The sequence below is a fragment of the Choloepus didactylus genome, chromosome 18 (genome assembly GCF_015220235.1).
Source record: "Choloepus didactylus isolate mChoDid1 chromosome 18, mChoDid1.pri, whole genome shotgun sequence".
Taxonomy (NCBI): domain Eukaryota; kingdom Metazoa; phylum Chordata; class Mammalia; order Pilosa; family Megalonychidae; genus Choloepus; species Choloepus didactylus.
In genome coordinates, this window is record NC_051324.1 from 63,040,153 (window position 1) to 63,059,048 (window position 18,896).

The window sequence follows — 18,896 nt, forward strand, 5'->3', positions numbered from 1 at the left end:
TCAGAACAAAATCATTTTAATCATGTCGCATTCAGGAATGACTACGTCGTATTGAACTTTTACAACACGGTTGTGGGTCATGCAGTCTAATGGGGAGTGTTGGAAAGTGCTGTTTGAGATTACTGCTGTGTACGGGGCCACTGGGTTTCACCCCGATCAAACAAGGCTCTCTTTGGGAGGGTTGAAGTTGCCCCACCCGCCCTGTTCCCCAGGGCCCAAGGACTGAAAACCTGCTCTCCTGCTTCGTCTCCTGGCTGAAGGGAGATGATGGCTCCCTCCGTCCTGTCTAACACGCACTGCCGGTCCTGCTGCTTGCTTCCCTGGGTTCACTCTTCCTGGAACAGTCTGCAGAGTTAAGTTTCCATTTTAACCCTTTAGGGGCAGTGCATCCACGCAGTTCTAGATGGTCGGGGGGTGACACCAAGAAGCTAGAAGGGTGCTCCGGGACTGTGCTGGGGACAGGAGGTGAGGTGTGTCAAACGCTCGGTGGGATACCTGGCCGGACTGAGTCCTGAGAACCCAATCTGCTCATTCCACGCCCGTGGCTCCTCTCTCGGCTCAGCTGCTCTCATTCACAGCCCACCCGTGAGTGCTGCTGGTGCGGTCGCCTCCCAGACCTGAAAGCCACACCCCAGAGGATGCGATTCCTTCTTGCAAAGTGTGTACTGTCTACTTCAGAAGACAGGACAAGCGTGTGGTTATTCCTTTAAGCGGCATTTCAACAAGTGCAGGTTTTTACAAGTGAGAATTATAAGTGAGCATCTCTGAGGAAAGACAACTTGGAAAGGTCATCTGAGGTTGAGGAAATGATGACATGAAGCTGGATGTTCAAGGCAGGACAGAGCTTGTGTGGCCATACTTGTTCACGTTAGATGCAGTCACTCAGCAAATATTTATTGAACACCCTGTCTCCTACGTACCAGGATTATGCAGTGCATGAAGTAAATGTCACTGCCCTCCTGGACCTTATATCCTAGATTTGTGTATCTTTCTTGCTAGGGCACCTGATCCTAGTGCCATGGGCTATTTCTTTCTGATCGTTCTGATAGTGAAATGTATTTCCCACTTTGAAGTGGTGTCAGCAAAGGGGGATTCCCTCACCCCCACCTTACATCTTGACTTGGCCCCATACAGTGACGTTGTCCCAAACCAGATTTTCTGGTAGGCACTGCTCTTCAAGAATCATGCTAGCTGTCAGCAGAGCCTGCCCAGCCAAGGATACTTGGCTCAGTTCTAGCCAAGACGGCACAAGAGGCCACGGGGATTGTGTGAGAAGGTAACATAGTTTAGGGCTTTGAAAATGCAAACCAGAATGACTCTTCACTTTGTCCTTGACATTGCTTGTGACAGTGGTGTTTTTAGCTTCAACTTTCTCTGGGGTTCAGAATCAAACAGCGGAGCACACAGACAAACGGTTCTGGCAAAAATTTAGCCAGTAGCTGCAGGGAGTCTGGATTTCACCATCTACACTCACAATAGTTTTGTTTAATATTAATTTTAGTAAGGCTTTGGGCTTCATCATACTTTTGAAAAGTTTTCATATTCGTTGTGTTTATCCTCAAAAAATCAAGAGATGTAATAACAACAGCCAATGTTTCTGAGCACATTTTTGAGCAGGCACTGTGTTTAGGCTTCCCTTGTGTTGGGTTGTTTCATTCTCACATTGTGTTTGGTGCTGGGGAAGTTTGCTATGGCTGAATTTTTTTTTTTTTTTTTTACATTTTTTATTGTGAAATATATAAACAGAAAAGTGATAACTTTAAAAGTACAATTTAACAAGTAGTTAGAGAGGAAATTTCAAAGAATGTTACTGGTTACAGTTCCACAATTTCAGTTATTTCCTTATTGTGAGATATATGTGCAGAGAGGTGACAACTTTCAAAGTATGATTTAACAAGTATTTATGTAGCGAATTTCAAAGAATGTTATGGATTACAGTTCCAAAGTTTCAGCTATTTCCTTATTGTGAAATATAACATATATACAGAAAGGTGATAACTTTCAAAGTACAATTTAATGAGTAGCTATAGAGCAAATTTCAAAGAATTTTCACCATTTCAGTTATTTCCTCCTAGCTATTCTAATACCCTAGCATCTAAAAAATATATGTTTATATAAAGATTCAGTATAGGAATCCTAATCCTTTGTTAAATCCTGTCTTGTCTGTTGCTACCCCTCTCTCTCATTTGATCACTTTCTCAATCTTCAGGGATATCTCAGCAGTGACCACCCTAACTTGTTCATATTGAAAAGGGGTGTTGACATTATGGAGAAGGGGGCTGCATCTGGTTGACATTCTTGAAGCAGCTGTTGCTTCTGGGTTTTGGGACTTATCTGGCATAGGAACAGTCTGGAGGTTTTAAGTTTCTGAAAAATAAACCTAGTGAGTGAAACTTCTATAGAGTCTCAGATAGAGACCTAGTATTTTAGGACCTCTGTTGGTTAGGGCTTGGCAAACTGTGACCATTTGGGATATCTAGCTGAATCTTGCATAAGAGTAACCTCCAGGATCTCTCAAGTCTATTTGAAGTCTCTTAGCCACTGAAACCTTATTTTGTTACCTTTCTTTTACCCCTTTTAAGAAGGCACTTCCAATCCTTTGATGCCAGGGCCAGTTTCATTCCCAGGATTTGTGTCCCATGTTGCCAGGGAGATTCACTCCCCTGGGTGTTATGTCCCACAAAAGGGGAGGTTAATGCTCTCCCAGACTGGCCCCTGCCCCTCATGTATGCCCTCATTCCTCCACCAAACGGGTACTGAGAGACAGGTCCTAACCTGGGCAGTGGCATACATGGCGAAGGAGACCAACAAAAATGTCTGTCCTCCAGCACTTTCTTTCTTCTGGGGAGAAGAGGCAAAATAAATAAAATAAGCAAAACCTAAGTGTTGTGGAGCAAATCGAAGCAGAAAGGTACCAGTATTGTGAGGGCGAGCAGGCCGCAGCGGTAAAGAGGGCGGTCAGGCACCTCCTCTCTGAGAAGGCCAGGTGTGTGACGGCCCTGACAGGTGGTCCCAGCCTGAAACTGGGCTGGATGTCACGTGCCCCTCTGGATGGGTTTCCTGGCATTGTTTGGTTCATTGAAGTGATATTCCCAATTAACAGGGTCTGGCTTGAGGTCTCCAAGCTTAAAAAAAGAAAAAAGGCATTTCAATGAGCTGCTAATTATTTAAGTGAAACTGCTTTCCTAGGCAATCAGGAATGTTCTCTGCACCCTCTTTTGAGCTAAGAGCAGGCCCCCCAGGTACACTATAACATGCAATCTTTTGTGTTTGGGCCAGCCCCAAACGGACATGCTGAGGTCTAGGGGCAAGGGAAGGAGCGAGAGGATGTTTATTATGCTTTGACATTAAATAACCGTTTCTCCTGGCTACCGTGGTAACTGGGTTTTCATCTCCACCTGGGGCAAGCGAGGCCCGCTGGGTGCAAAACTTAAGGCAGCCCTGAGTCTTAGGGTCGTGCAAGCTCAGGTCGGCACCTGAGGGGGCACTGTCTCTCACCTGGACTCACCTGGACTGAGGCCATGGGCTCCTAACCTCTCAGCTTCCTCCCTTGCCACTCTTCAGGGCCTTTATTGCTTCTCAGCAGAGCGGCCTGAGGGATTCTGCTAGGATGTAAGTCAGATCTTGCCACTCTTGCTCAAACATGGGCCAGACCTTTGCCCTGGCTGGTTTCTCTGATGTGCTCTGTCTGATGTCCGTTTCCCGGAATGCTACATTGCTCACTCCCTTCCCTCCTTCAGTTCTTACACACACCTGGCCTTCTCAGAGAGGAGGTGCCTGACCGCCCTCTTTACCGCTGCGGCCTGCTCGCCCTCACAATACTGGTACCCTTTCTGTTTCGATTTGTCCACAGCACTTAGGTTTTGCTTATTTTATTTATTTTGCCTATTCTCCCCAGAAGAAAGAAAGTGCCGGAGGGCAGACATTTTTGTCGGTCTCCTTCGCTATGTATGCCACTGCCCAAGTTAGGACCTATCTCTCGGCACCCATTTGGTGGACGAATGAGGGCATACACGAGGTCAGCTGTCATCTCAGATGGCACTTGGGCAGCTGATGTCCAGGGTCCCTCCATGACCTCCGGCCCCCCAGCCAGCACCCGGCAGCAGGTTCTGAGTCAGCCGGTAACCCGACAGTGCTCTGCAACCAGAGCCTCCCACTGCCCCCTGCTCTTTTGTCTTTTTTGGCCTCAGCTCATCAGAAGCTTTTGTCTCTGGAAAACCAACAGAGCCCTCTGCCAGAAAGGTCCGCCTGACTGTCTTGTTATTTCAACTCTGTCCAGTGCTCTTGGAGAGGATGCTTGGCTCGTGGGGGACCGGGGGCAGCCGATGGGGCAAATTGGCTCAGGAAGCCCAAGGACTTCTTGGGCTTCCCGTCTGCAGGTGACCTCAGCCCTTTGCATCTCAGCCCTTTTCCCTACAGCCTACCCGTTGGTCACTTCTGTGCTCACCAGTGCCTTTACCCATGAGCCAGCCCAGAAAGTGGGAAGGTCAGCTCTGGCATACCCAGCAGCCCAGCTTTAAAACGGGGTCCACAGAGAAGAACAAGATTCACTGGCATAGCTGACTGGCAACCAAAGTTCACCCTGCTCCTGCCCACCCGGCACCTGAGGCATGGGGAGTGGTTTGTCTTTAGGTTCAGTAAGTCTCTTGATTTCCTAGGACTGCCGTAGCAAAGGACCATCATTTGGGTGGCTCAGAACAACAGAAATTCATGGTCTCCTGCTTCTGGAGGCTGGAGGTCTGAAATCAAGGAGTTGGAAGGGCCGTGCTCCCTCTGAAACCCGTAGGGGAGTGTCCTTCCTTGCCTCTTCCTGGCCTCTGGTGGTTTGCCGGTCATCCTCGGCATCCCTTGGCCTGTGGGAGCATCACTGCAATCTCCACCTCAGCTGTCACATGGCCTTGCCCCTGTGTCTCCTCTGTCCTCATAAGGACAGCAGTCACAGTAGGTCAAGGGCCCAGTCTATTCCAGTCTGACCTCACAAATGCCTTGATTCCATCTGTAAAGACACTGTTTCCAAAATAAAGGTTGTGTTCTGAGGTCTTGGGGATTAGGGCTTCAACATATCTTTTTGGGGGACACAATTCAACTCATAGCAGCAAGGATCTCCCATAGCCAATTACGTGCTGATGAAACAAATGGGCCTCCATTGTGAGACTTGAGTAACAGGGTCCAGTGCTTGCCTCCCCATTGGGAAGAAGGGTGAATGCTTTATTTGTCAAAGACTCCTCCTTTCTTTCTTAGTCCAGAGGAGTGCTCTTTGCCTGTGCTCACTCTTTTCTGGGAGTGGGAGGGTGACACATAAAGAAAAAGTTGAGAAGTAACGGCAGATAAGGTCTGAGGGCAGCAACTTGGGCCAATTTCTTCAAGGCACCTGAGCTTAAAGTCACAGCTTGGACCTTAATTGCATTCCGTGGTTTGGAATCCATTCTTTGAATGTCTGGTTTGTCTTTTCCCTTTAGTTGAAAAAATAAATGGGGAAAGAATTAAATGTCTCCCTGGACATGTTGGCGTGAAGGATAATGCAATGGCCATACTGGTTAAATTAGCTTATTTCCATTCTATGAAAATTTTAAGTATTAATGATTCTCTTTGAAAATCCTCAAAGGAATGTTTTACCATGGAATGCTAAAGAAAAACAATCTGTTTATTTATGCTCCCACCTTAATTTTGACTTTTTTCTTAAGTGAATTTTTTTTTTTTTTTGGCCTGAAGTCTTGTGTGTTGGGTCATTCCAAAATGGATTATTGATGAGGAATGAGGCCACTCTGGTGTTCCAAGCTAAGTAGCTTTAAGAAGAAAAGCCTCCTGTGACATTGCTCATGGCCAGGACCAGTAGAGTGAGGCTAAGAATCAAGCAGCCAGTCAACAAGTTTTTGTTAAGCACCCTCCTTGAGCAAGGGCTCATTTTTGCAGAAAGAGAGAAGTCTTCGGGGCCTCAAGATCAACAAATACCGGTTGAATCTAATTGAGTTTGAAAAAATAACTCTCCTTTTGGAAGATGGTAGAGTTTCCATTTCTGAACAATTGATTCATTGGCCTCCAGATGACCATGAGTTTATTTGGACTTCCTTTTATTTTGATTATGTATCTGCCCATCCTTCTGAATTTATCTAGATCTTCCTGAATTTACATACCTCCAGCCTCCCCCATCCCCTTGGGTTGACCATTGGGTTGGCTGGCTGATTTCGTCAGCTCTGCATTCCTTCCTCAAGGGCATGGATACACAACTGGAGATAACATCCATGGCAGTCACAGCGCTAACAGCATCTTCATGTGCTATAAATTGGTTCTCTTTTAATCCCCTTCATGGTTCGGGTTGAGATTCTTATTTGCTCCAAAATTTTAACTCCCAATGTCTCCTTAATAACCTTGTAAATTTTGGGTTTTAAAATGAACTAAAGGTAACATGATCTTGTTTTCTGCTCCGTTTATAACCTGCAGCTAAAAACATAGGCTGTAATTCCTGTCTTTCACGGCTCCATTTGATTTGTTGCTTTTGTGCTTGTCTGCTGAAGCTGAGTCATCATTAGTTAGGTTAAGCAGTGTCCGTTTTCTTCTAAGACCAGATTCATGATATATTTGCTTTCTTCTACTTGCTACTTACTCAGTGTGTTCCAAGGACTAGCCATATTGGCCTCACCCTGGTCATTGTTAGAAATACAGATTCCCAGGCCCTGGGGGCATGCCTACTGAATCTGCATCTTAATAAAGTCCCCAGCTGATGCATATGCACATTCAAGTGTGAGAAGCACTGGTCTAGCAAGTCTTTAGATTTTCTTATCAAAAGTTACCTTGTCAGAATATAGGACACATTTTCTTTAAAAAGAAAAAAAGCTTTTACTATGAAAATTTTCAAACACCCATATGTCCGCCACCTACAGTCTACCATTAACATTTTTTTACCTTTCCATTTTTTCCAAATTAATTTCTATCAAGAATTTTATATAGCAGTGCTAGTTTATAGCACGACTTTTTATAAAGAATCATATCTTGGTAATAAGAGTCTTACCTTTTTTTCTAGAATTTTCGTTGCACTTGATAAGGTCACAACTAATTTGGAAATTTCTTGGGAATCAGAGAAGTGTGGTGGGGAGGGGGAGGGCGGCCTGGAATTTAGCAGCACCGGGTGCTGATCCTTATCCATCAGGTCACTGGGCCTCGGTATTCTCATTTGTACAGTGCGTGGGTTGGGAGAGAGCATCTCTACTGCCCAACCTCTAATGACTAGTGGTCCATTGTGAATACTATTGTCATCACTATTTTTCAGGTGGAGAAAATGATGAGCCAGTTAAATACTTGAATAAGAAGGAAAACATCTGTTGGCCTGGAAAAGTGATTATTTCCTAAGCTACTGTGTACAACACAGCTGCACTGGCAGTTTTAACTCTGTTTTCTTGTCAATTTTTGTTCTTTCAGGAAACCTTACAGAAACATGAAGCCCACTGCCATCTGGAACTTAGAAACTCATTCAGGGGCCAATTGCGGCTTCTAGACTATCCAGGTGTCCTGCAGATGCAAGAACTTACCCCGCAGTCACCAGCTGGGGTCCCAAACAAATGTGAGGCTTGAGCTGCGGCTCTAAAAGTCGGTGAATACAGAAGAGTCACTTTCTAAGTGGCCATGATAGATCAACCTTGGAACAGTTCACAGAATCCAAGTGAAAAAGAGTAATTGTTGATGCTGAATGTCTCATTCTTGCACACAACCACTTATCTTACTGAGCTGTAAGCTGTTGGTGGGGAAACATTGACTGAAGAGGGTCAAACCAAATGAGGAGTTGCAAGTGTCCTGATTCCTGAATCAGAATTCCAGATGGGGGCCTCGTTTCTGTAGCACCGCTGCTGCTACCACTCCTGTCACCATCACCACCAGCACTGCCACCAGTACTTTCTCCCTGCAAACTCCACTGCTGCTCTCCATGGACTTCCCACATTGAAAGTGAGCAGAAGGGATCTCTTGGAAAAGTCTCTAGTGGTGGCTCGCCATCACCCCAGACAATCAGAATCCTCTGTTTACCACCATGGGCTGGCTTTTTCTAAAGGTTTTGTTGGTGGGGGTGAGTTTCTCAGGATTTCTTTATCCTGCTGTGGAGTTTTGCTTCCATGGGGAAACAAGAGACCAGAAACCAAATTTCGTGATCATTTTGGCTGATGACATGGGCTGGGGTGACCTGGGAGTGAACTGGGCTGAAACAAAGGACACTGCCCGCCTTGATAAGATGGCTGCCGAGGGAATGAGGTGAGTCTTGAAGATGTCAAGGTGGCATCTCTTTGGATGTCTTACCGTGAAAACTCTTGGGGGCCCTTGAAAGCACTTGAAGGGCAGTTGATGGGTCCATGTGGACTTTTTGTTTATTATTATTATTGTTATTATTATTATTATTATTTTGGTTTGAAGCTAGTATAGCATGAGAAAACCATCCATCCATCCAGCCAGCCAGCCAGCCAGCCAGCCAGCCAATAACATTTATTGTTGTATTTTATGTAGGGAAAAGGGAAACTAGAGGTGAAGGCGAAAGTCATTTCCCTCAAGGTATTTAGTGTCTGGTAGAGGAGATAGGTTAAAATGAAAGTTATGATTACAGTCTCGTGAAAGAGGCCGCATCAGGAATTTTTGGAGTTCAGAGGGGAAGGTGTAGAACCCAGCCTAGGGGTTCAAGAACGAAGGTGACCTTTGGAGAGCAACTAAGAGTCGACTAGGCCACTGGAACATGGAGAGACTTCTTTCACACAGAATATTTAGCACCACACACAAAGGCAAAAGGAGTTATTTATAAGCAGACATGATGTATTAGTCCATTTAAGGTACACTTAACTCTAAGGGACCACAAAAGGGGTGGGAGGTGCATGTAGATGGGTTGAAATGTTTGTAAAGGAGCCAGCACAGACTTTTGTCCTAATGCCTGGCCCCTTCCCTTGCTTAGACCAAGAACAAGGGCAGAGCTTTCAGACTTGAGGGTGTTTTTCTTAGGCTAACATTGATCTGATGGACCAGCACCAGTCCTGGCTGCAAAGGGTTAAACTTCTCCATTAAGCTCAATGGGAATAATTCTAGATGGCTCCTTAGGACAACACATGGGACTCCACAGCCTTCTGACCACTCGCATCCTCAAGCTGAGAACTTTTCCTGAGATACAGAACCCCTGAGGTCCCTACTTCTGGCCTCAACCTACTCCAGTCCGTCTGCCTCACTTCAGCCTTAATGAACTTTATAGAAACTCAGTCCTCTGCTTCCTGTCCTTTAGAGGCATCCTTTGGCTTCAGGATAAAATCAGACTGTGCGACATCTAACAAGACCAGCTCCCCCTCCTAACTGGCTCTCTGCTCTGCCCCTTCTGTCTTCTAGCTGTGTTCACTCATTGCCCACCTCTGTTTGGGCCTCCCTATTCCATTCCCTCTTCTTGGTTTACTTTCCTTTTCCCCTGGCTAATTAGTATTAGTTTCTACCCATTAGTTAGGTCTCAGTTCCACATCAAGAACGCTTTCTCAGATACCTCTGTTCTCCCTCTGCTGTCCCTGTCACCCTTCATGGTGCTTGTTTACTTGCCTCGCCTCCCTTCTAGCTCCGGGTTTCTGGAAGGCTGAGACCCTGTCTGTTCTGCCCCCTGTAATATTCCTAGCATCCGGCCTAGGGCTGGCACCTAGGTGGAATTAATAAATATTTGTCAACAAAGAGGTTTTAGGAATCCAAGATGCTCTGAAATGTCACCCCAAACTTTGCACCTGGGAATTTTTTTCTGAGGAGCACATTAATCCATGGCTTTTAGGGGATCCTCCCAGGGACCTGGGTTGCCAAATACTTAAATCCCCCCCTTGCTTTCATTCTTAAGGGGGTTGGTGGGGAAATACCAAACCTGTTATTTAACCGAGATTGCGAGGCCTGGACGTTCTCACAAGCTGTGCCCAGCGGCACATTCTCATCCAGAGAGGAAGGGCATCTCGGGGCCAGATGCAAACGCAGTTTGGTGGGCGCTGCTCCTTTCTTCTCCCCTCTGTGACTGTGACAGCGGCCAAGGAGTCAGCCCTCTGGTCTGAGGTCGACAGCTTTTCACTCGGTGCTTTGTTGACAGGAAAACCATGCTTCCTGTGAGCCGTGATTGACTCATCACTGGCCTCTCTCGGTTGGGGGAGCCACGGCCTTCTGACTGCACTCTTATTGCCCAGCGGGGTCTGAGAGTGGCTCAGAAAACGTCTGTTTTACTGTCTCCTTCTTATTTACTCTTCTACATATCTCTATATCCTACAGATAGTCTGTAACTTAGCTGGTGCTCAATAAATCTTGGCTTCATTGGAGACTAAATATCATGCCAAAGAAGATAAGCTCTGGAGCCACGCTGAATCAGGGCAGGCTCTGCCACCTCTTTGTGTGATCCTGGGCAGGCTATATCATCCCTCCGAACCTTGCTTTCCTCTTCTGTAAATGGGGACAATAATAGCACCCACTTCATAGGGTGCTGTCAGGCTTAAATTAAATAATCCGTGAGTGTTAGGGTTCTCCAGAGAAACAGAACTGACAGATATAGAGAGATGTATCTAAAATGATACTCATATATATGATGAGTCTATAGGGATTGGCAAGTCCGAATTCCAGAGGGCAGGCTTCAAGTTGGAAACCCCAGTGACGTAAAGTTGAATTCAGGAGACACCGGCTGGCTAAAGAGGAGGCAGAAATGCTTCTTTCTGACTTCTGAAATCTTCAGTACTGGCTTTTAAGACCTCCCACCGAATGGATCTTGAGACTCCCCACTTTGCCAAGGGCAGTCGTTGTTGATAGTAGATGCAATCAGCCGAAGATACAGTTGACTGATTATGGGTGCAAGTCCACCTGTGAAATACCCTCTCAGTAACAACCAGCGTGCTCTTGCTTGAGCAAACGCCTGGACACTAACCCAGCCAAGTTGACCCATGAACTTAATGAAAAGTGAAAGCATTTTGCACAGTGCCTGGCACACGTGGTTCAGAGGTTTGTGTTAGCTATTATTGTTTATGAGTTTTTATAAACAATGCCAATTTGAATTTCAGTGTGAATGGGCCGATTTGCATGACGAAAGCTTCAAATGATAAATCATGGAAGGAGGAGATGGGGGACGGGGCATCAATCCCTGTTTATCTCTAGGGGGGTGGCTTGCAAAGGATTCCAGGGTCCTCTTTGCCTTTGGGCCTCTGCCTGTATTTGATGACTTGACACAACGACTGCAAAAATAGCTCACCCTTGCCGGGTGCTTCCAAAGTGCCAGGCCTTGGGCATCTTCCCCATTTAATTCTCGCGACCACCCCACGTTTCTCTTATTTCACAGTTGAGGATGTTGAGGTTAAATAACTTGGCCAGAGTTGGTGACTGACCAAGCCAGCATTCAAACCCAGATTCCTTCATTCCAGAACCTTTTCCTTAAGGGCTGGGAGGAAGAAGGGAATTAGAGAAAAGTATTCTTCAAGGCCTGTGCAGGCTTTGCCATGGGGCCACTGAAGAAAAGGAGATTGGGATCTCGACATGTTGTCTCCCTTTTGTGCCGACAAAGGAGTTTTGTTTTTTTTTTTTTTAACATTTTTTATTGTGAAATATAACATATATACAGAAAAGTGACAAATTTCAAAATACAGTTTAACAGGCAGTTATAGAGCCAATTTCAAAGTATAGTATAGACTGCACTTCCACAATTTCAGATATTTCCTTCTGGCTGTTCTAATAAACTGGAAACTAAAAGGAAATATCTATATAATGATTCAATAGTCATAATCATTTGTTAAATCCTAGCTTCTCTGTTACAACTCCTCCCTCTCATTTGGTCATTTTGTCAGTCTTCAGGGATATTTGGGCAATGACCACTCTAATTTCTTCGTGTTGAAAAGTGGTGTTGATATTATGGGATAGGGGATTTCAACCGGTTGATGTTCTGGGAGAGACTGTTACCGCTACGTTTTGGGCTTGTCTGGCATAGGAACAATCTGGAAGTTTTAAGTTTCTGGAAAATAAACCTAATAAGTAAAACTTTTATAGAGTCTTAGAGCCCTGGGTTTTCTTTAGGGTTCTCAGGGGTACTGTTGATTGGGGCTTGACATACCGTGGCAATTTGTAATATCTGGCTGAGGCTTGCGTAAGAGTAACCTGCAGAATGACGTCTCGACTCTGTGACAAAGGACTTTTGTGCTGTCCAGTTATGTGATAACTTGAGAAATGCAGTTGAGATGTCAATCATTGAAAAGGGATGTGTGATTGCAGTAATCGCAGATGCCTGCCATCTTGCCCGTCTACTTCTGGCTTCATCTCCAAGCCCTCCCCGTGCTCCTAGCACACGCTTTCTCCTGCCTCAGGCTCTTGCACTGGCTGTTCTCTCTGCCTGGGAAGCTCACCTGTCAGGCTTTGAATGGCTGGTCCTCTTGCATCCTTTCTGCCTTAGCTCAGGTGCTGCGACTGTCCTCGGGGAAGCCTTGAGCTCTCTTTGCAGCGTTGCCTCCTTTCACTGTGCATGTCTCTAACCTCTCCTGTTTTAGTTCATTATCGCCACTGAAATGATCTTCGTTTACTTGTTTATTGCCTGTCTCTTTCACTGGCTGCCTTAGAGGAGTGGCCTTATCTACCGTCTTCACGTCTCCAGTACCTAAAACAATGCCTGGCAGGTAGTAGGTGCCCAGAAAATATTTGTTCAAGTATTTAGACCCCTAAATCTAACCTGGGCATGAGCAGAGGAGTTAATCACAGCCTGGGATCTGGAACCAGGCTGCCTGGGTCTAGCACTTACTAGCTCTGGGACACTGGGCTAGTTACTAAATGCTGAGCCTCAGTTTGATCATCTCTAAAATGGGGGCAATAAAGGCATCTACATCATGGTGTTGCTTTGAGAAGTACATGAGTCACCCTGAAAGGCAGCAGAAAGAGTATCTGGCATGTATTGGTGCTTGATATGTGTTAGCTCTTGTTATCCCCTGAACACTGGCTTCACTATCCCACCACCCTTCCCCTTGTTTCCCTCCCTTGGCTGGAAGGTCATGCCTCTTTTCTCAGTTTATTTTCCAACAGCATCTTGCTCTGTGCTTGCCTGGACCTGCCTTATCCCTCCCCAAGCCGAGCTGTAGAGCTCCGCCATCCTCTTGGAATCTGCTTGATTCTGCTCATTCCTAGACCAGATCCCCAGAGCCACACTGAAATAAAGGTCCTATAGCATTTCCTTTTTTTTTACTCCCCTGCCAGGATACACCATTCATTTTTAAACTTGGTTTTGATAGATGCAATTTGCCAATTTTGTGGATGGAATGGGCCCCAGTCACAATATATTTGTGATGTCATCCGTTGTTGCAGATAAAAAAGGAATCCTTTAAGGAAGAAAAGCAGAATCTTTCAGTGCCTTTATGTTGTGGCATCCCTTTTCAGACTCCTGAAACTCCATTTACATGGAGCTAAAATAGGGATTGTGGCCTAAGACCCCATGACCTTGAGCTTTGACCTTCACAGTAGCACAGGTAAAAACCAACCACACCGCCATATCACATATGGGGAAAGTGAGGCCCTACCTTGTGAGAGAAGATTAGTGTGTACATTAACTAGTTTGCAGATTACCAACATTAATGATAAACTAATGGAAAAATGAAAGCTACCACAAATCAGCAAATATCTCTTTATCGGAGGGTGTCGATTGGAGCTCCCCAGGGTTGGATGAATGCCCTTGTGTGCACTGCAAGGAGGCGTGGTCCTGGCACTTGTCAGTAGCCTGAGCAACCAAAATGTTTCACCTGCCCTGGCTGGTGGCTGTCATTTTGCCAGTGTCCTGTGCAGATCTGAGCTGGACAGTGCTGTTGAACATTTGTGAGTTTAAAAATGATCCGATAAGCAGAAGAAAATAAAAACATTGGCATTCAAGTAAAAATGGCAGGGACTTAGTAGTCAACTGAAACTTAAACTTTTCAAACAATTAGAAAAGGAGGAAATGTAAAGCAACTTGCATTATAATTTGCAATCGAGGAATGAATTGCTCATGCTTTAAAAAAAAGAAGAAAGGACACATACATTTCTTTGGTGTCTTTTCCAGCTCTTCAAAATAGTTTGAAAAATATTTAAAGTACCCTGAAAACCCTGTGAATACCTTGATAATGCTAGTTAAAACTTGGATGCTGGTTTGGTTCTCGGCGGCTGCACACCCAGGAAAGACTGACGCTGGTTTCGTGTGTGTTGAACAAGCAACCTATTTCTTGACAGTTCTTGGGTTGGAAGGTAACTTGTATGTGACTCCTGCCTAGGAGGTTTGAGCTCCTGAGTAGTAATGACCCAGAACTCTCAGGGGGTGGAAGGGTGGGATAAGGAGTGATAGAGAGAGCAGCCCTGAGATGCTCAGTGACTTCAATTGTCCATCAGGCCGGCTCAGAAGCCAAGTTGACAGTAAGTACGTCTACAGCGTAAATTGATTTGCAGGATGTTAGCTTTGCACCCTGATTGCCCCTTCCATGTCCCCAGTTTAATTCTGAGTCAAGTTGCTGCTGCTGCTGCTTCTCAAGCTGCGAGTTGTAGGTGGTGACTTAGCTAGGAATCAGGGATCAGTATTCACCACTGGGAGGTCAGAGGCTCCCAGGGGCTTGGGGCTCTTTCTAAAAAGAACCTCAGTGAGGAAGGAATTGAGCTGTCAATTCGATCAAACACCTGATTTGATTTCTGTTTTCAGAATTGGCTATTTGCAAAAATTCACCCACCCTGATAACTTCCAGTACTCTCTTTCTCAGCCCTCCTGTCCCTTTGGGATTTTGCTGTAACCTGAAGATCAGTTTTAGGTTAGTGCTCTAAACTGAGGAGATGGCGATGGTGTCTTGATGTCTTATGGGCACTACAGGGGATGGGACAGAAAGGACCTCGGAACAAGGCTTAAAGGAGGGAGAGAAGAGCCTCCCCACATCATTCCAGCTTTATCCCTCCCCGACACAGTAACTCACACTCAGGGTTGGGAGGACCACCGTCAGGGATAAATCCTCTTGGCCTTTGACTTTCGCTGTCAACTCTGAGATGTTATTTTGGGAGGTCCCATCCTATCTTCTTGTAAGTGCTCAGTGTCTTGTGACAGTCTGCTTTACGTCTTTGCACATGGGTATAAAGGTCAAATAGATAGAAAACTTCTGTTGTACCCATCTACCCGCTGGGGGGAAGGTGATACTACAGAAAGGGGACAGCACGGTTTCCTGGGTGGCTCTGTTTAATAGCTCAGGACATGCAGGAGCACCGTGATCTGCACAGCAGACAATCCTGGAGAAAAGGCTTCAGTGTCAGCCCGTGCCAAGTTGTTCAGCATTGCCCATCCAGTGGCTATTGCTAGTTCCTCTTTTAACCCTCTCGTCCTTCCTACGAGCAGGTCGTGGGACAAACACTGGGAGACCACCACCAGCTCTGCCCTTAAGAGGCTGGTGGCCTGGTGGCAGCAAAGACAAGAAAATCACCTTTTAGAAGTCAGCAAAGGGCAATGTGCTGTAACAGCAGGAAATCCTGAGGTGCCTCCCACCCCTGATGCTTTTATCTTTTAAAAATAATATATTGAGGTAAAATTCACATAACATAAAATTAACCATTTTCAAGTGAACAGTTCACTCCAAAGTAAAACCCCGTACCCAATAAGCAGTTTCTCCCCATTTCCCCTCCCTCCAGCTTCTGGAAGCCTCCAGCTCTCTGTCTCTATGGATTTGCCTCTCTTGCGTATTTCATAGAAATGGGCTCATGCGGTATATGGTCTTTTGTGACTGGCTTCTTTCATTTAGCCATGTTTTCGAGGTTCATCTATGTTGTAGCACATGTAGCATGTATCAGAACTTCATTCCTTTTTATGGCTGAATAATATTCCATTGTATAGATTATAGCATAATTTGTTTTTCCAGTCATCTGCTGATGGACATTTGGGATGTTGCCACCTTTTGGCAATTGTGGATAGCGCTGCTGTGAACACACGTGTCTATGTACTTGGTGTCTTTATATGCTCTGGTATTTTTATAGCATGAGTTAGAGCTAATTGAATTGACAGCTTGGGGGATAGGATTAGCTCAGTACTTATAACTTGGTCACAGTCAAGAATGAATGTTCCGGTTTGCTAGAGCTGCCATTATGCAAAATACCAGAAATGGGCTGGCTTATATAAAGGGGATTTATTAGGTTACACATTTACAGTTCTAAGGCCATAAAAGTGTCCAAACTAAGGCATCAACAAGAGGATACCTTCATTGAAGAATGGCCGATGGCTTCTGGAACACCTCTGTCAGCTGGGAAGGCATGTGGCTGGAATCTACTGGTCCTTTGCTCCTGGGTTGTATTTCAAAATTGCTTTCTCCAAAATGTCTCTGGGCTTCTGCCTTAGCTCCTCTCTCTCAGCTCTTATGCGTCCTTGCTTCTTTCTCCAAGGATGTTTCTCTCTAAGCGTTTGGGGGTCCTCTCTTAGCTTCTCTGGGGCAGACTCTGGGCTTCATCTCTTAACTTAGCATCTCCAAACATCCTTCTGCTTGCATCTCCAGGCATCTCCAAGCGTCAGCATCAGTACTGGTTCCTGAGCTCTCTTATGTCCTCCAGTGAACCAATCCAGGCTCACCCTGAATGGGCAGGGTCCACACCTCCATGGACATAACCCAACCAAAGGTGTCACACACAGTTGGGTGAGTCACATCTCCTTGGAAACACTCAATCAAAATGTTCCACTCAACAAGATTGGGTTAAAAGAGCATGACTCTTCTGGGGTCCATAATAGTTTCAAATGGTGCAATGAGAAAGGCCCTGTCTGGGCTTCTTAGTTTTGGGCTGATAAAGCTCAGAGCAAGGAGCTGTGGGCGTGGGGTGGGGATTGGGTGGGGTGGGGTTGGTTGCGGGGGCGGCGGGGGCACCACGGGAAGAGAAAGGCCATTACTTAGAGCAAAATCAAGAGGTACTTAATGATGTCATCTATTTTGACCTGTGTGAGTTTAGACCATAGGATGAGGGTAAGTAGCCTGAAGAGGAGGGAGGAAGGAGTTTTGTAGGCAGAAGGAAAAGCATGACCAAAGACCCAGAACTGGACTGTGTCCATTTGCCCAACAAACAGTCATTGAGCCTCCCCCAGCACTGTCTTGGGTTCTGGGAGTATATCCATGATCCAAACAATGAAAATCCTTGCTCCCCTGGGGCTTCCATTCTAGTGGCTGAGTCCAGCTCAGACAGGGAGTGTGAGGCTGGACACATGGGTGGGGTAGCTGGTGAAGGGCATCGTGTGCCATGTCAGGTGTTTGGTCTTGATCCTGAAGGCCATGGGGAGTCCCGAAGGACTGAAATCATGCAACTTGCATTGCTCCGGTTTACTAGACTGGGGACAGGGGACATATTGCCAGAACCTCAGGGATGCCTTGGCTCAGGGTCGTGGCAGTGGAAAGAAGTGTCAGATCCAGGAGGCACTGAGATGCCCATGTGTGTGTCCCATTGTCATTTTCCTTGTGTGTGTCCTTCGAGTGTGAATACACATATATCTGCAACAAGAATGTGACAAGGAAAGAAGAAAATTTGCTAAGGCCCACACTGAGCTCAATTGTCAGGAATCCCTTTTTGACAAGGACAAGAGTATGAGTGGATGAATGAATGAATGAGTGAGTACACAAGGACACCAAGTTCACTGTTTGCTGCCACATTTGCTTGCAGCTTGCAAAGGGCCTCCATATCCATGTTCTCAGTGAGCTCCTACGGCTCCTCATCTCAGGGGTGAGTCACTATCTTCATCCCATTTAACAGAAGGCAACGTCAAGGCTGATGTTCTCTGTGTGACTAAATCCTACTTCAGTGTCTTTCCATTTCCCATCTCCCCTCTCCCACCCTCTGTGCACACAAAGGCTACAGCTAATTATTTTCGAAACCTATTTCCACCTCCAAACCTTTAAATTATGAATGGGGCAAGCATTGTTTTTATTCTAGTCACATTGCAATTTAGAGCACTGCCACAGAAAGAATCATCACCTATTTTAAATTCCCTGTAAATGAAGGCTGGACATGCTTAACTTTATAATGTTATGTCTCTCCAAGGCTTCGCTGACGGCCTTTACAGCACGAACGCTCCCTGATTCTAATACACGTAATTTATGCAATGGCAAGTTGCTTTGTTTTTTGTCTGGGTGAGTCTTAATTTTCTTGTTAACAGGTCTGCTATAATGTCTGGCTCTGTATTTCCAGCTTTGCTTTATGATTTATTTTCAGACTTTAATTAGGACCCCTGTTGGTGAACTGGCCTGAGCCTGCCCAAGTAGATTTGGGGAAAAACAAAAAAAGCTTTCCAAATAACCAGACCAATTTATTGCTTATTAATTAGTTTCCACGAAATGGAGACAGCAGCAGGGAGAGAGGAAAAGGGTGATGTGGAAGTCAGTTCATTGGGCTGCATGGGGTGGTGTGAGCTTTTTGGGGGGTGGAGTACCACCAGGTCCCTCCAAAGACTGGGAAATAAAGGAAATTTAGCACACCATGGGAAGGAAGTGAGCCCTAAAAGCATCAGGTTAAGCGATGATGTGAAAATGAACTGAGTTTTTTCCATTTGACCTGAGTTTCTCTCTTCAAGTTTTGTTTGTTCACCATCTTGATGGCGCAGCCCGACTGCACTGCACCTAGCTGCTTAGGGATGGAGTTGCAACTCTAAGCCCTGCTGCTTTCACCGAACCTGCGGTCTGCAAAAGAGCTCCAAGCTACATCTTGCTGTAGAAAAGTGCTAGAGCTGTTCCCGGGGTGATGGCATTAACATGTCCAAGGAGAGACAAAACTCAGGGCAGCCCATTCAAAAACAGAGAGGCAGGTATAGCATTCAGGCAATGAAGTTTTGGACTACTGCGGTCAACAGCTCTTGAGCATCCCAGCCACAATGGAGAAGGTCAGTCCACTGTGGACAAAAGTCGCTCAAGCTTAGCAAACTGAAGCATTTTCTCTGTGAGCCA

The 18,896-nt window shown here is 45.7% G+C and overlaps 1 protein-coding gene across 9 annotated transcripts in view; it reads left to right on the top strand.

Annotated features, from left to right (window-relative positions):
* ARSG (arylsulfatase G) overlaps window positions 1-18,896 on the top strand; it is a 122,657-nt gene that overhangs the window by 45,660 nt on the left and 58,101 nt on the right. For all 9 annotated transcript variants that reach the window (XR_005212900.1, XM_037810800.1, XM_037810798.1 and 6 more), the window contains one exon: window positions 7,417-8,238. Coding sequence is in view for 8 of the 9 variants with exons in the window: in XM_037810800.1 (XP_037666728.1) it covers window positions 8,021-8,238 (218 nt within the window). In the remaining variant the exon portion in view is untranslated. The remainder of the gene's footprint in view (window positions 1-7,416; window positions 8,239-18,896) is intronic.